This window comes from Onychomys torridus, chromosome 8 (genome assembly GCF_903995425.1).
Source record: "Onychomys torridus chromosome 8, mOncTor1.1, whole genome shotgun sequence".
In the NCBI taxonomy this organism is placed as follows: Eukaryota; Metazoa; Chordata; class Mammalia; order Rodentia; family Cricetidae; genus Onychomys; species Onychomys torridus.
This window is the reverse complement of record NC_050450.1, coordinates 24,877,938-24,901,944: the sequence shown is the minus strand read 5'-3', so window position 1 is coordinate 24,901,944 and position 24,007 is coordinate 24,877,938. Positions and strand designations below refer to the sequence as shown.

General features: G+C 44.9%; 1 protein-coding gene across 13 annotated transcripts in view; it reads left to right on the top strand.

Annotated features, from left to right (window-relative positions):
- Positions 1-24,007, top strand: part of Tenm2 (teneurin transmembrane protein 2) — a 1,224,381-nt gene that overhangs the window by 1,156,148 nt on the left and 44,226 nt on the right. For 11 of the 13 annotated variants that reach the window (XM_036195999.1, XM_036196007.1, XM_036196005.1 and 8 more), the window contains 7 exons: positions 2,306-2,425; positions 5,627-5,888; positions 6,859-7,126; positions 11,015-11,158; positions 11,625-11,874; positions 19,918-19,938; positions 22,840-23,072. In XM_036195999.1, the coding sequence (XP_036051892.1) occupies positions 2,306-2,425; positions 5,627-5,888; positions 6,859-7,126; positions 11,015-11,158; positions 11,625-11,874; positions 19,918-19,938; positions 22,840-23,072 (1,298 nt within the window). The remainder of the gene's footprint in view (positions 1-2,305; positions 2,426-5,626; positions 5,889-6,858; positions 7,127-11,014; positions 11,159-11,624; positions 11,875-19,917; positions 19,939-22,839; positions 23,073-24,007) is intronic. The other 2 variants (XM_036196006.1, XM_036196001.1) reach the window with 1 other exon arrangement.

The window sequence follows — 24,007 nt, the reverse complement described above, 5'->3', positions numbered from 1 at the left end:
CGTTCTTTCCTTGTAGTATTCCACCAAGCCTTATACTGTAGGGTGGAGTTAAAGGAATTAGCAGTTGTAGGGGGACAGACGAAAGAAAAACCTGTAGTGGGGCATACACACAATTTTGTTTCCACATCACGAGTGCTGTGCACCTTGTGATCATCAACATACACCCTTGATTTTAAAATAGTGTCCAGTGAAGTCTGAAAGGAGTCTTAGCAGGAGCTAAGAAAATGGAATTGAACGAAAGGATTATTTTTCATAAATTAGTTTTCTGCTTTCAAAAGACTCTAGCACTGTGGTTAGAACCAGCTAAAGGTGGGACTCATGTCTTAGGCAGCCAGTGGCAGACAATTAGAGCTGTCAGTGGAATGGTCTGAACACCCCCAGATCATCAGAGGGTTGGAGCCGAACAGTAGGGGTTATTGCTAATAGAAAGAGATGCTTGGAGACAGCATTCCCTCCAGTTGTCAGGACCTGGGATTGCAAAGGAAACTGTGTTCCAAAACTCTGGGACAAGAGTCTGGCAAAGAACCTAGAAGGCTCGAGAGCTGCCTGTTTTCAACAAATCACCCCCTGCCTCCAAGGCCAGTGGGACAGCTGAAAAAGTATAGTCAGCTAGGAGCTTAGTGCAAACATGGAACTTCTGATGGTCCTGCTTCTTCATGAAGACAAGAGAATTCTGGGAAAGGAAACATGCATTTCTCCTGCTTTGGTATTTGCTTACAGCAAAGGTTGAGAATTGCCAATGTGGAAAAAAAATCCCAAATACTCTAAAATCCAACACTTATCACATAGCAGCATGACACTTTACCTTTAGGGTAGTTTTATAAGATGTATATGAAACATACATGAATTGAATGTTTAGACTTGTGTCTTATCCCCAAGATAGCTCATTATGGGTATGCAGATATTCCAAAATAGGAAAACACAGGTACGACTGGTCCTAAGTATCTCAGAAAAGAAAGTCAACCCGTGTTGTAACTACTCTTAGCTTTATAGGATTTCCTGGATATCTGGAAACTGTGATTCTGGAGAAAATTCTAATTACTGTTGTCTAGAGAGAGAAGTGTATTATATAACCCAAGCTAGAGCAAGAGAGAGAGAGAGACAGAGACAGAGAGAGAGAGAGAGACAGAGAGAGACAGAGAGACAGAGAGACAGAGAGAGAGAGACAGAGAGACAGAGAGAGAGACAGAGAGACAGAGAGACAGAGACAGAGACAGAGAGACAGAGACAGAGAGACAGAGAGACAGAGACAGAGAGAGACAGAGAGACAGAGAGACAGAGAGACAGAGACAGAGAGACAGAGAGAGAGACACAGAGACACAGAGACACAGAGACACAGAGAGAGACAGAGACAGAGAGACACAGAGAGAGAGAGACAGAGAGAGACAGAGAGACAGAGAGAGAGACAGAGACAGAGAGACAGAGACAGAGAGACATAGAGAGAGAGAGACAGAGACAGAGAGACAGAGACAGAGAGACAGACAGAGACAGAGAGACAGAGACAGAGAGACAGAGAGACAGAGACAGAGACAGAGACAGAGAGACAGAGAGAGAGAGAGAGAGGGAGTTTCAGCCACTCTTCTCCTGAGACAACAGGATTTTGACAGGAGGAAAATTTGTAGTTGGAAAATTTGTAGTTGTATTCAATACAGATTCCAAAATATTCCCCACCCCACTGCACCCCACAAAATCTATAATATTCTCTTTTCCTAAAGTTCTTGTAAATTGTAAGAAATTTTGCTCTTTGGGGGTAGCAAACTATGGTGTCCATGATGGGGGCCTTATAGTAAACCTCTGTGTTCTTCTGCACTCCCTGACATCCCAGCCTCTAAGAGAAGAGTAGCATGGCCTTGCTCCAAAGCCAAATTAGGAAATGAGCAGCCAGATGGGGAAGCTCTCATCCAGGCATAATACTCTCTGTGCCAGGCCAAGGCTCACACGTGAGTGATGAGGAGCAGTCTGAAGCTCAAGCCAGAACAGAGCCAAATGACATCAAGCAATGGAGCAAGGCCAAGGCTAAGGGAATGTGCCCAGGAGACTCCACTGCCCAGCCGGGGACCGAGCATCACTACCGGGGATTGCAGCCCAGAGTGTCTGTGTTCTTGCACTGAGATATCCCCTTTGCCCCCACCCCTCTCTGAGGTATGGCTGTGTGCAGCTAGCACTTCATGTGGAAGTTCTCCTCCCAGTCTAGGTACCAGGCAAAGATAAGGGAGCAGCCAGAGCCAGGAAAAGGACTACGGTGAGCCTCTTGTCTCTGTTTCTCTGCATGTGCCTCATGCACCCATGTTTCTTTTTCCCTCAGCCTGGTTTCTCTGATCCGAGGCCAAGTAGTAACCACGGATGGGACTCCCTTGGTTGGTGTGAATGTGTCTTTTGTCAAATACCCCAAATATGGCTACACCATTACTCGCCAGGATGGCACGTAAGTAGCTCTGTGGGAACTGTACCTACCCAGAAACAAGTGTGCATGCAAAAAGATCGATAGTATTGTTGGCGTCGAACCAAGTAGTTTCTTCTAGTACACTGGAATGGCCACCTGCCCAGATCTCTAGGGAGGAGCCTCCCAAAGCCATGCCATAACTGTGGGTATGACAAACTAACCAGAAAACAAACAGAAAAGCCAGTGCTCCAAGGTGGCTGACAGCCACCACCCTCCTGTTTCCATGGCAGGTAACTGCCGCTCCTTGTGTACCCAGGGGTGGATAGTATTCTAGAGAAAGGAAGGAAGGTAGCTTTTAGAAGCTGACTCCTATTTTAAATCAAAGGCAGTGCAGGGTGACAGGAATCCACAGGACACAGTGTCCTGCGGCGCTCCCCTCTGCTTTCATCTGCGGCTTTAAGAGTTGTGTTATTTTCGATACAGTTTTGAGGGGGTGGGCTGTAATCAGAGAAGTCTAATTAAGTACATTTAGCAGTCACCCTGCTGTGTGAAGGAGGAGACCTTCCCCTATTATCTTCTGATTGGGAACACACACCCGCTCAGTCCCCACCAAGATGAAAGCTCCGTGGCTTCCTTAATCCATCGGGCATAAAGTCAAAAGTTAAAGAAAAAAAAAAAAAAAGAAAGAAAGAAAAGGCGTCCACTGAAAGGGGGAAACACCCACTCTGAATTGAACACCACACACACACACACACACACACACACACACACACACACACACATACACCCCATGTTCTCTTCCAAAGAGAGATAGAAACTGTTACTGTAAATCTGATGCAAGTTTTTTTCTGTAAAAATCAACTCTGGAAAATCCTGGCTGCTTCATGGCAAAAGAACTGATTCTTCTGTCTCTCTGATAAAGATTCTAGCCTCCTTTTCAATGTTTTAAGGTATTCATGAAGCCAGTTTAAAAAGAAAAATTAGCAACTCACAGCTGCCCGCCCTCATGGTCCCTACACTGAAGCTCTAGGAGTCCAGTAACTCTCACGCCCTCAGTGAACATGGCCTTCACCATCCTAAAAAACCCACCGTGGGATACTCCCAAGCTGAGCAACACAGGACTCAGGAGCATGACCCTGGCAGTGGCATGGCCTGCTGGGAATTGGAGCTCACTGATGCTACCTTGAACTGCAAGAGAGTGTTGGCGCTGTCCAGGAAATGATCACAATGCAAAGCCACTGAAAGTGTCCTGATTTCGTGCCATTGAAAAATTGCAAAGTAGGAAGTCAAACGTTACCAGTGTGAGGCCATCTGCATTCAATAGCTGTTCAGTGTCTCACACATGCATTCCAAATGCTCTGGAAACACCAGCATAGCAAGTGTGCCTGGGGCAGAAGGCCTAGGGCCCTTTTTACCCTCAGAGATGAGTGGGTATTTTTTTTTGGGGGGGGGATTTTTTGGTTTTTTTGTTTTGTTTTATTTCATTTTGTTTTATTTCATTTTGTTTGATGCTCCTAATCTACAACCCAGGCTGGTCTCAAATTTGTGATGATTAGGTTAGGGTTAGGATTAATCACGTACATGTACCACCATGCCTGGCTTGAAATCAGCATTCTTCCTTAGTGTTTGCTTTTTTATGTGAGGAACTTTTATTTGCTTGCTTGCTTCAGATGTGAGCTCTTATGGTACTGGAGATCAACTGCCAGACTTCATACATGCTAGGCAAGTGTTCTACCACTGAACTATACCTCTAGCTCCTTCAGTTGTTTTTATTTTTTTGTGTTTTTGTTTTTGAGGCAGGCTCCTGTTGAATGGCTGAAACTGGCATGGACCGTAAACTTTCATGCTGATTTCTTTTCTTTTCTTTTCTTTTGGTTTTTCAAGACAGGAGACAGGGTTTCCAAGCTGTTCTGGAACTCACTTTGTAGACCAGGCTAGCACCAGGCTAGCCTCGAACTCACAGAGATCCACCTCCCGTGTGCTGGGATTAAAGGCATGTGCCAGCGCCCAGCTTTGGGTTCATTCTTTTATGCCAACAGGAACAGCTGGGAACAGTGTTGTTTTCATCCGACTGGTGTTGGTATTGGTGGTGTTGTAGACAGAATCTCACTGTGTAGTCCAGGCTCGCCTGTAACTGCTACCCCAGCTTGCCAACTACCAAGATTGCAGGTGTGCTTCAAAACTTTTGACTTCCGTGTGTATCAAATGCACAACTCTCTCCAGCATCAAGAAGAGCCAGCAAACACATAAACAAATTAGCTTCAGGGTAAACAGTTGTTCTCTGCGTGCTCCAATATGCACCTCCATATTCCTGCGTACCCTATTTGTTTGTTATAGATCTACTCAAAATCACCAGACTCGGAACCAAAGTAGGGTGAAACACATGGTACGTATATTTACATTGAGTATACTCTCACTGGGATGTTACTGTGACATAATCAATAGAGATTCTGGAGTGAACAAGACAGAAACACTACTGCCCAGATGCACTTGAGAGTCCAGAGAAGTGCAGCTTAAAGTTGGGGGGGCGTCTCTCCAAACGCCACTTTAGCTTTACCTTAGTGGCACATCTCCATCTAGCTCTCGAGGTACAAACACAAATGTGGTTGAAGAAGCACCGCCTACGTTTTAGAGAGCATGGCAGAGTTTGGTTGGCAACATGTGCTCGTGAACCCTGCCCACCTCCTAGGACTGTGCCCACACTCCTGCTGAACATGTCTCCCAGCCTTGGTGCCGAATGCTCTATTCCAGGATTACGTAGCATTTCCTGCAAAGTGCTAGATAGTGAATCACTTAGACTCTGCTGCCTGCCTGGCTTCTGTGGCCAGGACTCAGCTCGCTCTGTCCTTGTGGCACGAATGCACCCATGGAGGATACATAAACAAATGTGTGCCAATCGTACATAATTATCAGTTCCCCAAAACAAGTGGTAGGCTGGCTTTAGCTTACCCCTATCCTGAACTAATTAACATATTTCATTCTCTGTTACACTGTCTTGGTCCATCCCTTCATTCTCACTTAATAGGTGAATGGTGGGTGAATCTGATTGGCTCAAAGTGGGTTGGTATCGAGCCACAAAAACAAACAAACAAAAAAACAAAACAAAACAAAACAAAACAAAAAAAACCTAGTAAGTTGTAACCTAGCCCATCCACCCACCCAGCTCTGTCCCTCCCCTGGCTTTTAAAAAGGAGGCTGACTATGAGTCTACCCTTCTTAAACACCCTATTGACCCCTCTCCAGGTTTGACCTGATTGCCAATGGGGGTGCCGCCTTGACTCTGCACTTCGAGAGAGCCCCTTTCATGAGCCAGGAGCGCACAGTGTGGCTGCCGTGGAACAGCTTCTATGCCATGGACACCCTGGTGATGAAGACCGAGGAGAACTCCATTCCCAGCTGTGATCTCAGTGGCTTTGTCCGGCCTGATCCGATCATCATCTCCTCCCCTCTGTCCACCTTCTTCAGCGCTTCCCCTGCAGCGAACCCCATTGTGCCTGAGACCCAGGTAAAGGACAGGTACCAGAGCATGGGAAATGACCTCCATGTTACCCAAACCAAGCCTGACTGGCCGATGTTTTTCCCATTATCTCCATCTCTCCAACTGTACCAGAAACTAATATGTATTTATTTTATGTATATGGTGCTCTATCTGCATGTACACCTGCATGCCAGAAGAAAGCATCAGATCCCATTACAGATGGCTGTGAGCCACCATGTGGTTGCTGGGAATTGAACTCAGGACCTCTGGAAGAGCAGCCAGTGCTCTTAACCACTGAGGCGTCTCTCTAGCCTCCCCCAGAAACTAATATTAACAGGAAAAAACAAAATGTAGAATTTACAGGTGCTGTAGGTGACACTTTGAATCCCTCCTGGACATTCTGAATGTTTGCAGATAGTCGCTCAAGACTTTGGCAGCCACAAGAGCTCTTAATAAGATAAAAACAACATACATCTGTGCAACCCCCTCCCCACAAATTGCTTCTAATTCCTGTTAGTCACAGAGATACATGATAAGAGGTGCTTTGATGATCCACATCAGTGTTACGACAGAGGGCATATTACATTACTGCCTCCCTGTTGCTTTATACCGATTGTCAGTGAAAGTTGCAGGTTCATATAATTACAGCCCCTTGTGGCCTCCTTGCATGCAGCTAGCAATAAAGCCTGCTGTTCTTATTTACATCTTTGCCAACAGTGTGGAGTGTGTTTTTTTGTTTTTTGGGTTTTTTTTTTTTTTTTAGAGAAACGCAACAGTGACCATTAATAATTATTAATCCAAAAATCATAACCTTAGTCCCTTTACTCCATGGTGTAGGATAAGTTTGAGTTGGTTTTCTTTTCTTCTCTGCCATGAGAAGTGGCTCATGGTATGATGCCTCAGCAAGGGCGGCAGCTCACAACAGCGCTGGCTGGGAAACAGCTCGCCTGCCAGGGTGTGTTGGACGTAGTAGATCAACCACATGTTTCCCCTCCAGGTTCTTCATGAAGAAATTGAGCTCCCAGGTTCCAATGTGAAGCTCCGATATCTCAGCTCCAGAACAGCGGGATACAAGTCACTGCTGAAGATCACCATGACCCAGTCCACGGTGCCCTTGAACCTCATCAGGGTTCATTTGATGGTTGCTGTCGAGGGGCATCTCTTCCAGAAGTCATTCCAGGCTTCCCCCAACCTGGCCTACACATTCATCTGGGACAAGACTGATGCTTATGGCCAAAGGGTATATGGGCTATCCGACGCGGTTGGTATGTGTTGGTCTCAACCGTTTTTTATTCATGGCTTTGGTTGTGTTTCTATATATTCTAAGCACTCTTCTAGTAAATAAAGACACAATGGTCAAGAAGACAGAGGAGATCTCTCTTCCAGAGGGAATTACATTCCAGCGCAGGACAACCAAGATAAGAAAGACTGACTGGATAAGGAAACATGAAGCCATGTTGAGTGTTAGTAATAAAGAAAATAAAGATAAATGGCACATAAATAAATTAAATTAAATTCATAAATATATTAAAAATAAATGAGTGGAGGGGCAGCCATGGATAAACAATCAGGGATGCTCTTCATTAAAGTGGGGTTTAATTGAAGACTTGAATGACCAACAGGAACCATGTGAGAATCAGAAAAAGGTACTCCAGACAGACAGGATGGTTGGAAGAGAATGTGCTGGTCAAAACAGATGAATGTCAAGGGGCAGGCAGGGCCTGGTCTGTGATCCAGAAAGCACACTTGCCAATGGCACTGAATATACATACCTTGAAAATAAGAAATTGGGGCTTGAGGAAATCTGAGGGCCACACTGTGTGTTTCCAGGCTTTGAGCTGTTTGCCCTCAGGAATGATGAACCTCAGAGAAAGGCCCTTCAGTTAGGAGAATTTGAGCTGTGGGTCAGCATCTGCCTAGCTCCTTCCTATTTATAGAAAACTGACTGGTGATTTGGATCTAGCATCTTGTATTCTTCCATCCTCACCTTGTGATTCTCAAGAACTGTGATCAACAAGAACAAAGTAAGAGGCCGGGAAACTCAGAAATGTTCACTGGGAGTGGCGGTGGTTACCAGACAGTCACTTTGTGCAGAGAACATTATGACAAATGCTCTCCTTCAGTGGCCACTTGATAGCCCAAGTAGACCTGATCATAAACTTCACAGTACAGCTCAGGGCCAGGACAGGTAAAGTTTTCAAAGACACTCCAACCAGCAGATTGCAAGTACGCAGGCTGTGCCCTGTCATCAGCTTCATCAATCAGTACACCAGTAACTCAAGCAGTGGAGTCGCTGGAGTAGCTAGTGCATTTCATCTAAAACATTGGCTACTGAAGAGTATCCTCGCTGGTTTAGTCTGTCTTTAATCAATAGCCAATACCACAAAGTAGAACATGCTGTTCCACTCTCATGTTCTCTAGCTCCTGCCATCAGCTTAGGCTGAATTCTGTTTCTCCAAACTCAAATCCATCCCCCTGCATCATATATTTTTCTAAAGTTCCAGAAATCACATCTCTTCATCTGGAATATATCAACATGGGTGTCTAAAAACACTTGGAAATCATACCAACAATATAATTATCACAAAACCACAGTTGATGAGTATCAACAAACAACCCACCATTCTTTCTTATTTCCATTAGTGGCCAGCTGTGGGAGGACACAGCTGCAATCCCAGCACTCAAGTATCTGATACAGAAGGATCACTAGTTTGAGGCTAGCATGAGCAACATTGGGCAAGTCTCTGTCTCAAAAGAAAGACAAAGAAAAAGAGAAGGAAAGAAAAAAAAGAAATTCCGATTGTCTCCTTAATATCGTAAAATAATAATACTTCAGTTGCTTGAAACAATACCCAGATAATGGTTGTTTTCTCTTCAATTTTGTGAAAAGAAATTTTTAATTGGGGCCAGCAAGATGGGTCAGGAGTAAGGGCACCTGAGTTTAAGCCCTGGAACCCGCAGGGTGGGAGGAAAAAACTAACTCCCATCATGTGAGCACTGTAGCACAAAACATGAACACCCATACTCATTTACAGACATCAACTAATCAATTTTTAAAGTGCAAAAACAGGTTTTTTTTTTTGTCTTGTCTGCCCTTCCCTGTACCTCTCTCCCTGTTCCTTTACAATTCAATCATTGAAGAAACGGGTTGTTTGCCCGTAGCATCTCTAGTCAGAACTGCTGGTTGGTTGTGTACTGGTGAACGTTTTACCCCCTGAGAGGGACAGTTGGGTCTTGAGTTCTTCCTCTGGCCCAGGTTTGGTTGGGCAGGACAGCCCAAGGGCATGGAGGTGTTCTACCAGGAGGAACCTGGTGAGGCTGGATGTCTCTTAAGGTTTTAGCAGTGTGGTTGCTCAGTCTTTATTTGTTTGAGGTCACCAAGCATTACAGAATGATATTTTAAGTCTGTCACTGAGTGGAATACTTTCCTGCAGAGGTGGCTTCTCATTAACTACTTGGCTATTTGAGCTCTGGTTCACACAAGAAATAAAGGACAAGTACGTGCTTCTTTCCTTATTTACTGGTTTTCAGTATAATGAGTTGGCTTATCCTCCAAATGAATGTTATCTTAAATATCACTATGAACTCATACACGGAAATATATCTAGTATATTTCAACCCATTGAAGTCATTATGCTTGTTAATGGTCAGAAAGTCCTGTGTGTGGTCATTAGGAGTCTCTTCAAGCTGGCTCCCAAATCCTTTGACATGACCCTCGTAGATAGTGATTCCTTCTTTATTTGCTGTCTGGCATCTTTAGGAGGCCTATTCTCAGTGTGTTCATTTCTTGTTCCCATATCTCCAACAAGCCCTGATTCTTTGCAGTGAGAAACAGTGTATCAAGACCACAGGTGGACAGGGCCATCTCTGACTACGGAGGTGGCTACGGTTGGCAGTTTGAAAGGACAGGCTTTGACGTGCGTGGGGTGCCTGTGTGGCTTGGTCTGTTGTCATTTTGAGATTTTAAAAAGATGCATCCTTCATTCATATCGACATTTGTGCATCTCGGGAGTTTTCAAAAGCTGCAGAAAATCCCTCTTGGTGACACACATAGTTAAGAGTTTAATGTACTAGGAACAGCTATATAACGATGCCTCAGATTTTCAGAGCAGCCTTCCAATTAAAGATGTATGGCACCTCAGCATTTGGTCTCATCTCTCTAAGAAACTGAGATTTCACTTACCACATGTACAAATACATGAGGCACAAGGCTGTAATCAAGGGTTAATGTAACTTTCTCTCCTCCTTTCCCTCTTCTCTGTGACAAATGCAAGACTTTTACAAACAAGATTTTAGGGTCTGACACTCATTGACCCCCATTGTAACTAGCAGGCTGCAATCTATGGGTGCCAGGCTTTCCTGGTGCTTTCTAGAATTTCTGAGTACACAGTCAGGTATCCATAGAGGATTGTTTCCACAACTCCCTTAGATCCCAATCTCTGTGGCTGCTCGGCTTCCTCACATGGGATGGCATAGCTTTATGTATATAACCTGTGTGCATCCTCCCATATTCTTTAAATCAACTCTGGATAAGTTTTATAATGTGTATTGTTTAGGGAACGATAACATAGAAAAATGCTTGTGTGTGTTCAGTTCAGATGCAGTATATTTTCCTAAATCTTTTTAGTCTATATGAGGTTGGTTGAATTTCTAGATATAGAACCTGCATACACTGAAGACCAGCAGGCGAGCAGTGCTAAGAACCTTTTTCCTTACACAAGCTGCTGCCCCCAAAATCTCCTTATCAAGGAGCCTAGTTACTTTCTAAGGCCTTTCTCCTAATGAGTGACAGGAACAGCAGGCCAACAGAAACCGTCTCCCATCCCCCCATCTACATCTTAAGAGACTTGTTTGGTATTAGGTTTTGAAATGATTCTTCTCCTTCCATGTCTCTGGGGTTATTTTGAAAGTCAAAGAGTTCATCAAGGAAGTCTTCCTGTGATCACTGTGTAAAGTTTCAAAGTTGAATTCAAATTCAACTTTGAATTCAAAATCTGGATTTCATTGGACAGAATCCCAGGGACAAAGCTATCAGCCACCTCTTGAAGTTTGGGGAATAGGTATCACAGCTAATGTGCGGTTCTCATTCTTGATAAGGAACTCTGGGGCACTCAGTCACCTCTTTTCTCCCACTTTGTCCCTTTGTCTTACAGTGTCTGTTGGGTTTGAATATGAGACCTGTCCCAGTCTCATCCTGTGGGAGAAAAGGACAACCCTGCTTCAGGGATTTGAGCTGGACCCTTCCAACCTTGGTGGCTGGTCCCTGGACAAGCACCACATCCTCAATGTGAAAAGCGGTATGTTAGGGATTAGGGATGGTGTTTAGTGGGCAGTGCTTGCTTAACATGCATGGAGTCCTGGGTTCCATCCCCAGCCCAATAAAACATTCATGGATAAATTGATGCATTGGTTTCATCTCTCTAGTGTTGACATTTAAGTGGTAGCCCTTTCCTTGGGCATTTTTTTTAATGAAATATCCCTCGGATTCATAGATTTTTCTCATTTTTCCTTTTTAAAAGTCAATCCCAGTATATCAGACTTATTGTACCTCGGCATTCTTTTCCTGTCATCCTCCAGACAGTATCCTACTCACATCACAGCTTAGGAGTGGGCCTGTTCTCTCTTGCTGTTCTCTCTGCATCATGAAGAAATGGGAAAGCTCCCCCATTTTTTTCCCTATCACTTCCCACCCATTCAGTAGGTCAGTCCAAATATCCTCCCCACAGGGTCATGTGACTTCTCCTCTCCACCTCCCTCCCCCAGGAATACTACACAAAGGCACGGGCGAGAACCAGTTCCTGACCCAGCAGCCTGCCATCATCACAAGCATCATGGGCAATGGTCGCCGCAGGAGCATCTCTTGTCCCAGCTGCAACGGCCTGGCTGAAGGCAACAAACTGTTGGCCCCTGTGGCCCTGGCTGTGGGGATCGATGGGAGCCTCTTTGTTGGTGACTTCAACTACATACGGCGCATCTTTCCCTCTCGAAATGTGACCAGTATCTTGGAGTTACGGTAAATGACCACACAAGAGAACTTCTGCTCTCTAGATCCCTCTAACCGCATGGGTTTCTCTGGGTGGAGGATGGCTGAATTTGGGGTTCTCAGAGCGGGAAATGTTTTGACTATCTATAATATATCATCCACATATTTGATACAATAGTCAGCAATTCAACTACAAACAAGAGAAACAAAAGAGTCCCCAACCCAGAAAGGAACCAAGTGTCTTTCATTTTTTTTAAAAGCTCAGAAGCAGCCCCCGACACACACCAAAATGTGAGGACCACTAATGCCCAATTCCCCATTCACAAGGGTTTGCTGAGCACCTCTGGGTGCTGCCCCTAGTAAACCCTTTGGGTCTTTTTGTACTTACTAGGATGTAGTGTAGCAAAATGGCATCTGGCCTAACTCGGTCATATCTCACCATCCTAGAAGATTCCTCCTGGCCATTGTTTGCTACTAAGTCTGAAGACTAGATTCCTCTGTGTTGGGAAGACAGAGACTCCTAAATGCTCTTGAAAAAAAATGCCTTTCCAAGGAAAGCTGGTTCCAAATCCTCAGTCAGAGGAGGATATATTCAGAGAGGGGGAAAAAATATAAATGAGTAAACGAGGGGGAGGGGAGTAATCAACAACGATCTGGTGAATGTAAACTATGCTCCCATGTTGTGTTTGTGATCCAATAGGGAACTCCCAATTATAGCATGTGGAAAGTGAAAAAAATAATTTCAAATAGACATGAATGTTTTAAGGACAATCTGACAGGTCAAGACACAGGAAACGTGGTGAATAGGGAGAACAAGAGGGTTAGAAAACACAAAACAGTCAGAGAAACCTCTCCTACTGATAACGTTTGAGCTGGGCCCTGAATGATGACATCAGCCATAGGACACCTAGGGGAAAGCATTCCAGGCACAGGAAAGTTAGGCAAAAGATCTATTTCCAGCCAGTAACCTGGCTAATTGAAGGAGCCCTTAGAAGCTCAGTGCGACCAGGGGCTGGTGAGCTCAGAAGAGCATCTTTCCAGGAACCCAGAGAGGCAAGGAAGGGACAGGTGCTTCAGACTGACAAATGACTGCTTGCACATAGACAAGCAAAAACTGCATTTTGTGTGCAATGGGCAGCCACTGGAGGTTGAGGTAGAGGGTGGATGTAGTTGATGTATGATCTGAGTGGCCTTTTTTAAAGATGGCTCTGGCTAGCTTGTAGAAAATGGACTGTAGGAATGTGGGGGTGGAGGCAAGAAAATTCATAGAGAGGCTGTGTCAGTGGTCCAGGACTTGGGTCGTGGTGATTTGGTAGTGCTGACAGGATGTGGAAATGTTCCAGTGAAGACATGTCTTCCAGTTAAACCTGAGGAGTGATGTATAAGGACTGAAGAGAGGGAGAGAGGGGGAAAGAGAGGAAGAGGGAGAGGAAAAGAGGTGGTGGGGGAGGGGAGAGCCCTAGGATTTGGGTCTGAGCCATCCTGTGAGTGGTGGTGCTTTTGAAACGCCCTCAGCTAACCATGTGAAAGATGCTCAAGCCACAGGTCATGTTTGCACTGGATGTCTATGTCCACTAAATTCGCATCAATGTGAGCAAAAGGCTTGACAGACCAACTTAATAGGAAGGACCTTGGCTCAAGGTTGCGGAGCACTCAGTCTATCTTGGCAGGAAGAATGTGGTAGGGCAGTTCACACCATGGCAGACAGGGAGCCATGCAGAACCATGACAGGAGAGGTCAGGGCAAGTTGGCTTCCAGCACATGCTCCAACCAGCCCACACCTTCCACAGTGCCACCACCTCCCTGTAGTCTAGGCTGGTTTTTTTTTTTTTTTAAATCCATCAATGGATTAAGTATTAGGTCAGAGTCCTCATGACCTAATCATCTCTGGAAACACCTTCATGACACACTGAGAGGCATGCTTCACTAATCTCTTAGGTACTTCTCAATCCAATCAAGTTGGCAATCAGTGTCCTCACAGCTCCTGCTGGGAAAGGCATCAGTGACCTGGCCACCAACAGCTACCACTAAATATTCTTAGGAGTCAAAACTCTGCCATGCACTATAAGGGGGGCGACATAGAAGGGGTGGGGTGGGGGAGACACGGCATTTCCACCCAGAGATAACTGCGACCCCCTCCTCCACAGGATGTTTACTGAGTATTAGTGTTAGGCACACGTATACATTCCTGTGAGGACAGGAGAGATGAAATGTGGGCTCAAGAAACACCCCGCTGAGGGTAGAGATGGGTACCTAGAGAAGAAAATACACTTTCAAGCTGAGCTGAAGAGCCAAAGAAACCATTACAGAAACAGAGTGCAAGGCCAAGAAATACAAGAGGAGGCAGGAGTGTGGGTAGTAGATGAGCAGAGAGAGCAAGCAGGAGACGCAGTGAGGAGACAGCAAAATCTCATCAACATTCTTCGGATCTCGCCCAGGGAAGTCTTCTTCCTGAGACTGGTTTGTTGTTGTTGTTATTGTTGTTGTGTGTGTCTTAGTTAGGCTCTCTATTGCTGTGATGAAACACCATGACCCAAAGGTCAGTTGGGGCAGAAAGGGTTTACTTGGCTTACACTTCTACAGCACTGTTCATCATGGAAGTCAGGGCAGGAATTCAAACAGGGCAAGATTCTGGAGACAGGAGCTGATACAGAAGCCGTGGAGGGGGCTGCTTACTGGCCTGCTCAGCCTGCTTTCTTATAGAACCCAGGACCACCAGCCAAGGATAGCACCACCCACAAATGGCTGGGCCCTCTACCACCAATCTTCCATATATGGACTTGCTCCTCTGTTAGTGCTCTTCCTGCTCAAAACCAAATCAGTACTGACGTGGTACATTCCCACTTCCAAATCTTAACTCATACTGCTTGCTCAGCTCAGCATATCCATTCACCCTAGGTGACTGCTTCCTGACGATTAGTTCCATTCTGAAGGTCCCCTCTTGCTAGTTCTCTCCCCTCTCTGAGAGTGTGACATTCTGCTTTTCCAGCAGAGCTGACACTATTTGCTACCTTGTCTGGTTATTTCCGTGTGGCTCTTTAAGCACGGGTGTGTGTACTTCTATACAGTACACACCTTGGTCATCTCTACCCTGTCATGTCTAGAGCAGTGTCCAACCTCCTGTTACATTCAAGTCCTGGATACTCAAGATGAGTATTGGAATTGAAGAACCAGTGCCTCCCCTCTTGTTGGACCTGGCCTTTGATTCCATATCTCTCAAACCATAGAGACCACAATACCAGTGGTAAAAGCTAATGGCCCAATCAAAGGAAAACACCCCATGCCTATGTGGTAACATCAAGGGCAGCTTGAGGGCTATCATTTCCAATTTCCCTCGACAGCTGTGTGATTTCCACCCCCACCCCCCCCCCCACCCACCTTTTTTTTTCTTTTTTTTCTTTTTTCTTTTTTTTTTTTTTTTTTACTGCCTTCAAACTTGTTCATCAGGCAGGAACCCAGAGCCCATTAGAAGTTAAGCTTTTACAAGAACACTGACTCGATTCTTCTTTTCTTCCCACTACATGCCTGAAAACAAAGGGCTGTCAATCCCTCTCTTCAAAACAGTCACCCGCACAGGAGGGAGGGAGGAGGAGGAGACTGCGTTGCCTATGTCTTTTCTTTCTCCATTGTGGCTTAGCAGCTGAGCGATTCCATTTTGGAGTCGGCACCCATCCCTACCTTGCTCACCCATCCCAGCGTCCCGCCTCCCTATCAAGATGCTGTTGAAGTCTTACCACAGTCTTCATTGAGCTTCTCAGGCCAGAGGTCCCCATGCTCCAGTAACTTTGGATGCTGGGAAGAGTACCATGGTCATCACCCGTGTGCTCTGAGTTGACACATTCTCAACTCCCACTTCCCTGAAAAGCCTCATGTCCCACTTTCAGGAGATGCGTTCCTTCCTGTCCTTATCACCCTCTTCACCATGGAAAACCTAAACACTCTGGAGCAAATTCATCAGTCACTAACATCTTAGGGTGAATTTCTCTCAAAGATAAAGCTTTCTCTCCCAAATTTGAAGCCTCTTAAGAGGTAGACCCCACAACATGGCAGTCAAGGCTGGGACAGTATCTCTCTAATGTCTCTTGGTGTGGCCCATTTTGAGAGACTAAGACTACCATACTTCCTCTAATGTTTGAAATTCTTTTCCATTTTCCAAACAAAAGCGATGATGTTACATGTGTTTTGTTTTGTTTTGTTTTGTTTTGTATTTAAACTGAGGAGACCATCCTCCATGTGCTTTTGGGTGGGCCCATGGCAGAACCACACTAGAGCAGATCTTCAGGGTGGGGAATTGTCTGACTTAGATGTGTAAGTGACGGAGGAGGCGAGGTGTGGATAAAGCGGGAGCCTGGAGAGGAGGGAAAAAGCAACAGGTGCTGAAAATCCAAAGAATACCAAAAGACAAGCTAGACCTGAGAGCTAAACAAGGATCCATCCCACTGATTGTGAGGACGGACAGTGTGACTACAGCCAGCTGGACCCACTGAATAGGAGGACGGACAGTGTGACTACAGGCTTCCCTCCTGTCAGCTGTGAATGTGACAGAAAAGGACAACAAACAAAGCCCCCAACCCAGAATAGTGCTAACCACCATCTCTCTGAACAATTGGCTACCTACCCCTTGGCTCTGTTCTCAAAGCCCTTTCACCAAGGACAGATCTAAGCTCACAGGGCTAAAAGTGAATGCAATTTTAGGAGGTCCCTCTTAAAAAGAAGATAAGCAAATTACAAATTGAAAATGAAAAAACAAGTGTCAGTGAGGCACGTAAGAAGAGAGAAGTGCTTGGTGCACAAGGCCAATGACCTGTGTTCATTCCCCAGAATCCACAGCACAAAATAGAGTCAACTCCAAAAGTTGTCCTTTGACCTCTACACAGACATTCTGTGCTGTGTGCATGCTTATACTCATGCACGGACACACAGCATACACAGACACAGACAATAATAATGATAATAATTAATAATAATAAGTGCAATTAAGAGAAAGAACCTCCCACTGTGCTACCCTGACCATCTGAATCTCGTCTTGACTTGGAGGCTAAGGAAGGTCAGGTCTAGTTAGTACTTGGATGAGAGGAAATGAAAAATGAAGCAATATTATTTAAGATGAGAAAAATAAAACAAAATGGCAAGTTTTGTAAGAAGCCGCAGGGATCACCAGCATCACCAAGCACAATGACCTGATACTTTGTATTTAACTGACTCCTGTTCCACTTCTGTGATGCTGGATTTTTTCCCCATGCCCTTCTGATTCTCTTCGGATAGTTTTGTCGTTGCTATCATTTGTTTTGTCTTGGGATTTTTGTTGTTGTTTGGGGGTTTCTGAAACAGGGTCTCATAGCCCAGGCTGGCCTTGAACTTGCTGCTATTTACCCAGGGATGGCCATGAACTCCTAATCCTTCTGTCTCTATCTCCCAAGTGCCACCACACCCAGCTCTTTGATTATTTTTATTTTCTGATTTTGTTATCTATAGAATGAACACACATATTAAGGCTTTTCTCCCATATAACTAATCAAAATTGCTTTCAGATTATTGATAAAGTTAAAAAAAGAAAAGAAAAACTTGCTGCCATGTTCATAATTAGTTGTTGATAACATGAAGTTGTAAGAAGTACAAAACTTAGAGAAACCTCTATCAGGTTTCCTTTGTAATATTTCTGGGCATTTCACATTTTCTTGTAATGTTCTTTGAACTGATGTTCATTAATCATCTTGTCTCCCATGTACATATAACCATGAAGGATGGATTCTGCAGTGGCTCTCACATGCCCTACAAAGATGCTACATGAATCAACACAGTAGGGCAGAAGCATTCCCAAAAGCCATTCTTACAACAGAATGACTGGCAATAATTTAGCCAGATGCCGTTCCCCTAACCACATCCCTCTAGAACTCAACTAAATGTATCCCAAATTAATGTCTCTGTACTTAGAACGGCAACAATAAAACAGCCCAACTCCACTCTACTTGAAAGGGGAAAGAGAGGACATGAAGGGTGCAGGAATGGGAAGGTGCACATGCTCCCAACTGTCTGCAGCTTCAAACTTCTGAACAGAACATAGGGGGATGCTGCTAGTCCATGGCCAAGGGAAGCAACCTCATTCCATGCCCCTGCATTCAAAGACTTCTTTCCCCAGCCCTTCCTCTCTCTGAAGTATCAGCAATGCTGAGATGTGTGAGCCTCGTCCTGTTCTCGAAGACCAGCATACACACACAAATCACGAGACAACGTGATGAGAGCTCTGGGAGAGAGGCTGGGGAGCCCGTGAGAAACCCCGAAGCCTTTGCAGAGGACTCCTAGACTTTGCCATGTGAAATGCTAACCCATCTGAGTTTCTCAAATTGGAGACATCATTTTTCCCTCAAAGGGTGTGCCTGAAGGGTCTGTGTTGTTGAGGGTGTGCAAAGTCTAACCCTGTCCCTCAGAAGTAGGGCATCTGTACTCTTCATGGACTGACTAAAGGATGATGTTATTTTGGCTAGTTTCCTGCCCTGGACTGAAGAACAGTGACCTCAGCCTTTATCCAGAGCTCACATCCACATGATCTGTCAAACTCCACACCTTCCTAGGCCTTGATCCCCCTCTGCTCCTGTGCTCTTCCCCTAACACTGATAGAGTAATCAACTTAAAGCAGATGTTCTTAGAAACGAAGTAGGTCAGACTGCAGACCCAAATCCCATCCAGTCTTCTCACAAAATCTTGAGTTTAAAAAAAAAAAAGGAATTGATATTGCAATAATTAAGAGGCAAATGTGTCTACCACTGGTGGCAGATAGCATTTCACTTTCATTAAGCAATATAAAATAGACACGAGAATTCCCGGCTGCCACCCTGACACACCAGGCTTTACAGACTGAATCTTAAATTGTACTATGTCAGTCAGAGCTCAGGAGTTATCAGCGTCATTTAATTAACTTTTTTTTTTTGGAAAAACTAACATGTTAGACTAAAATATAAAAATGTAATCTCTGTGCAAACCTCCCTCTAATGATGGCCCCCAGCAGAGGCCCGAGCTGCACCTCAGAATCAGGGCATTCACCTTTCTTTGTCCTGTCCCCAAGCCCCCTCTCTTAGCTGGAAGGAAAGGGAATCCAGGGCTCCTACTACCTGGACCTAGAAGCCTCAGGAATTGGAAGTGGATTTCCTTATTCAGGGCAATTACATCTCTTCTTCTCTAATGCTACATTTCAGCCACTTTCCTGCTGAAATTGAACTGTCTTTTTTGTTCTTAGAGAAAAAAGCAACAAACCTTTTTTTTTTTTTTTTTTCCCTAACTCTCCTAAGTGGTGTGCTAACTAGAGTCTCTGGCTCTGCTTACAAGAGGACAGTATTGCCTATGAATTTTACGAATGGCCATAGTATTGGCTGCTACAGTAAGAAAGCATGAATGCGGGTTGTGAGAATGTGCTGCTCATGCAAGTGAAAGGGGGAAGGAGCAGAGCAAGGGGGTACTGAGCAGGGGGAGAAACTGGTTCTGGGAGTCAAAAGCCTTTGCCAGGCTACAGTTGGTATGAGCCAGGGTTCTCTCTTTTGGGTGGTCCCGACTCTACCCTGAATACGCCAGTAGCAATCAGCAGCACAAGTGTAGCTATGCTCCTTCCACACCCAGGACAGACATTATAAGTCAATCACAGAGTTCTTGACAGCTGAGCTTGAATCTGGCTTCAGAACTCTTCTACATCCACACTCACAGGAGCCATTCCTAGTCAACAGGTATTGCCCCTGAGATGCAACCCATCTGCCATCACTTCATCAGCCAGAGTCCTGTCTCACCTGTTGCCACCTGTGTCCCCTGACAGCCACATTGCCTGTCAGAGAATCCAAGCATTCTTGCGCATATTTCCCAGTGGCCGGGAGGACTCCAAATTCAGGGATTCTTCCCAAGTAATTGAGCCAGGAGCTGTCAGTTAGAAAAGAAAAAAAATGAAAAAGATTGCTTTTTTTTGGGCAGGGGTGGGAATGGGCTCCGTTATACAAGAAACAAACAACAAAAAATTGTTATGTTTGCATTATCATCAATTCCTCGGCTAACTGTTTGTTCTTTTTTTCCTTCTGTTTTCTTTCTATAAAGAAATAAAGAGTTTAAACATAGGTAAGATGAAGAACTCTTTCCCATATAATTTGCTATGGTTCGTTTGTTCCTTGTGTTCACTTCCTTGTTTTGTGCTTCTTATGTAATGTTGTATATTTTTATGTACCCAATACAGTAACTTTTTTATGTGCTAATTGTGTGTTGTGGATATGATAAGCTTTTGCAATTATGAAATGCAGTCAAAAAGCAACCAAATAAGCTGACAGTAATTAGAATTTCCGGGAGATGCGAGCGCAAGATAATGAACCCTCGGTGAACCTCTGTCCCGGCTGCTCAGTGTGGTCCATAATTGGGCTAAACAGTTGAGGCAAACTTGGGGCTTTTGTAAATGCTGGACTGGGTTCACAAAAGCTTTAATGAACTGGAAACGGGTCAAAAACTCATTTTCAACTCATTAATGATTTTCCCCTAGATATGTGGTCATTTAAACACCACATACACACACACACACACACACACACACACACACACACACACGTACGTAAATTGCCAATCTGCTGATAAGAATGAATCCAACAGTTAGCTACATTGAGAAGGATTATGAAACTAAATCACCCTTGAGTAGTTTGGAAGGGTAGCCCTCTGGTCTAAAGGGCTGTCACTGTGCTGATCCACAGTTATATAAAATCTTATTGGTGGAATTCACATGTGGAATACACAACGCGTGTGTATGTGCGTGCACGTGAGCACTGCAGGGAGACGCATGCAGCAAGAGTATTCTGATAGAGAAGATGCTCTTACCTTTGCGGAGAAGGACAAGGGCAACTTATTCATGGAACGAATACTGTCTCCACTCCATGAAACCCTTTGTGACAATGGGTCAGAATTGGACAAAAGATAGACTCAAATGACTTGGCATCATCATTCTCTAAGGAATAGCCATTTTTAGGGAAGGAAAAAAAAGTTCCACCTTTGTAATCCTGAAACCCCCCCCCAACTGGCTGATTATAGATACCCCAAGGCAGCCAAATTTGTTCAAAGACTAGAAATGTCCCCCAGAGTCTCCTGCTTCCTGGAAACCCACAGACCAACCATGTCTGCTCCTCACCACAGACACCAATATGGAACATGGTTCTCTATTGTTCCTCAACTGCTCTCTGGGAATCATGGTTAGAAAGAGGATGGGCTACCAGAAGAATGGACTCCCCAAGCAACAGCTAACCCTACCTGTCAGCTCTATGCCAGAGATTTGGAAAAGCCTCTTCACATCGGGTTCCCTAGAAAGTCCAGAATTAATTATCTTGCTCATACATAGGCACAGATGTGCAGCGCCTTGATCTTCCTGAGGATCATGCCAGCTACTGTTCATTTAGTGAGAGGGTGCAGCATCTAATTAAAAAATGGCATGGATTTTTCCCTTTCTGCCCTAATTTGTTTTGCGTATATGGATATTCTCTAATGACTCGGCCAAAAAGTGAGGAGGGCAGAAAATAAAGGGAGAGAGAAGGGAAAGAAGAGAACCCAAAGTAAGCCACTCTTTGAAAGGACCTTGACTTCCAGTTCAATTATCAGCCTTAACAGCAACCCCAAGAGGAGCAGGAATTAAAGATGGCCTCAACGCACAAATAGTTCCTAAAAATAGCTTCCCAACTCTTTTCTTTACTTTTAAATCAGGCAAGAACCCAAATGATAGTGTTTTAATTAGTAATTTACCAGCTAATGTCCACAGGACAAATACACCTGACACCAACCGTCACCATGCCCACCTTCCACTCACCTATTCCAACCCCCCTCCTCCTGTCATTCCAGAATATAATTGAAAACTATCTGGACAAAAAGGCCTGCACTCATCCTAGGTACACGGAATCTATGCACTAGGCCAGAAAGCAGCTCCCCCCACCACCCCCAGGAAAGGAGGGCTTTGAATCATCAGCATTGGAGAGGTGTGAGCACTCATTCTGGTCCCAGCCACCATGAGGAGCATCCCAAGGGGAGAGCTATAGACTTTTGAGCCAGAAGGACCATTAGCAAAGATCAGATTTGATTTTGTCATTTCCCAGATAAGAAAGCCAATGCTCACTGTTGCCAAAAGACTCACCTGAAGTCCCCAGCTGAGTGTGAGTCATGCATTTTCCGTGTCTTAATCCTGAGTCAGTTCTGCGAGCCTTGCTCCATTTTTGGTCATGCTCACAAAGGGCACTGAGAAGCATAGCAGAGGAAACATTCAGGCCCTTGGTCCCACAACCTCCTGATCTACTTCACACACAGAAGGGATTAGCAGCCAGGGAGACTCAGGACTCCCACCTCGGTATGAATCCAGCATTAGAGAGCTGCATCTTCTCTGTTGGTAATTCAGAAGCCGGATGGTGGTTTGGACAGGATCAAGTGCAAATGTTGAGCATGATGCTAGATAACTACACTTTGCAGTAAATACCAATTTCATTTGCAAAGATGCTAGGGGACAATCAGCTCTAAAGCCAAGGGTGGAAGATGGCCCTGGGGACCTGGTCATCACAAGCTTAGCAGACCCCAGGTTGCCCAGTCTTCATGACCTCAGAGGTCTGTAGAGACATAGATGAAAAAGAGAATGTTATCACAGGGAGATTAGGTTCCTAAATCCCATGAGACAACATGTGTAGACAACATGGAAAATATACGAAGCTGACTATCCTTGCTCACCAAAAAAGGACTGGAGGGGGGTCTTTTGTGTCAGTTAAATGAAGCAATAGTCTGTTAGTTTGATGGGAATCTTCAAATCCCAAAACAGCATGAGAAACATAAGCCTAATCATGAGTACCTGGGAGCCATAATGTGTTGAAGTATAACTCAGAGTGTCACTAATTCACTAAAATGGAAAGACACTAGAGAAGGTAAGAGGCTCGCTAGGATTCTTGTCAACCTCTGACCCAAGAGGCCAGCTGCATAGTTCCTTCTTCTTTTCTCTTTGTGCTTCTCCTAAAGCAACAGCCCAGGACACAAGTACTACTTGGCTGTGGACCCTGTGACCGGCTCGCTCTACGTTTCTGACACCAACAGTCGTAGAATCTACCGAGTCAAGTCTCTGAGTGGAGCCAAAGACCTGGCTGGGAATTCAGAGGTGGTGGCGGGGACTGGTGAACAGTGTCTGCCCTTTGATGAAGCCCGCTGTGGGGATGGAGGGAAGGCTGTGGATGCGACCCTGATGAGCCCTCGAGGTAAAGACCACAGAAGGAGACCCCTATACCCCACATAGAGCCTGCTGCAAACTGAGTGAATCCTTGTAGGCTCAGACACTGTTTTTCCTAAGATCATTTATTGCGAGGCTCCTGGGTCTATGGGGGTGTTTTTAAGCTAATTCACTAAAGTAAACTTTACCTCCCACATATACTGCTTATGGAAACATAGTAGTCTGTACCTGGAGACTTCTGGATGCTGCCAGTCACAGAGAACCAGAAGACAGTGTTAGTGCCAGCGGAAAGGGCTAGAGACAGCAACAGAGGCCACCAGGAGCTTCCGCTCGGCCAGACTTGGATGTTAGACAACAGTGGATCGAAAGTCTGAGGCATCCTGTCAATCATGTTGTGAATACCCAAGGAAACTGTAGCAGTTAAGAATTGTCTGGGGCGAAGTGGGGTACTCAGTGGGAGGCAAAGCTTTTTCCTCTTAGTCAAAAGAATGCTATCTACCTCTGGATCAGTGGTTCTCAACCTTCCATTCTTCAACACAGTTCTTCATGTGGTAGTGACCCCCAACCACAAAATTATGTTCATTGCTAGTTCATAACTGTCATTTTGCTACTGTTCTGAATCATAGTGTAAATATTTGTGTTTTCTGATGGCCTTGGGTGACTCCTATGGAAGGTCATGACCCCTAGGTTGAGAAGCTGTAGATAGGCACATACATGGCCTTGTCTTCTTGCTTAAGTTAATCAGTTGGTCTAGCCGATCTCCTAGCCAAGGGACTGTCCCTCAGGAAGGTGGGTTCACCATAAGCCACACTAAAGGGAATAAGAGGACTAAATTAGCCCTTTAATGACATAGTGTCTTTTCCCAGAATCCCCAGCCCTTAGCACAGTCACTACAAGCCACCATGGGGTTCTGTTGAGTCTGCCTGCCTTTCTGGGCTCTGACTCAGCAAGATGCAACTTCTC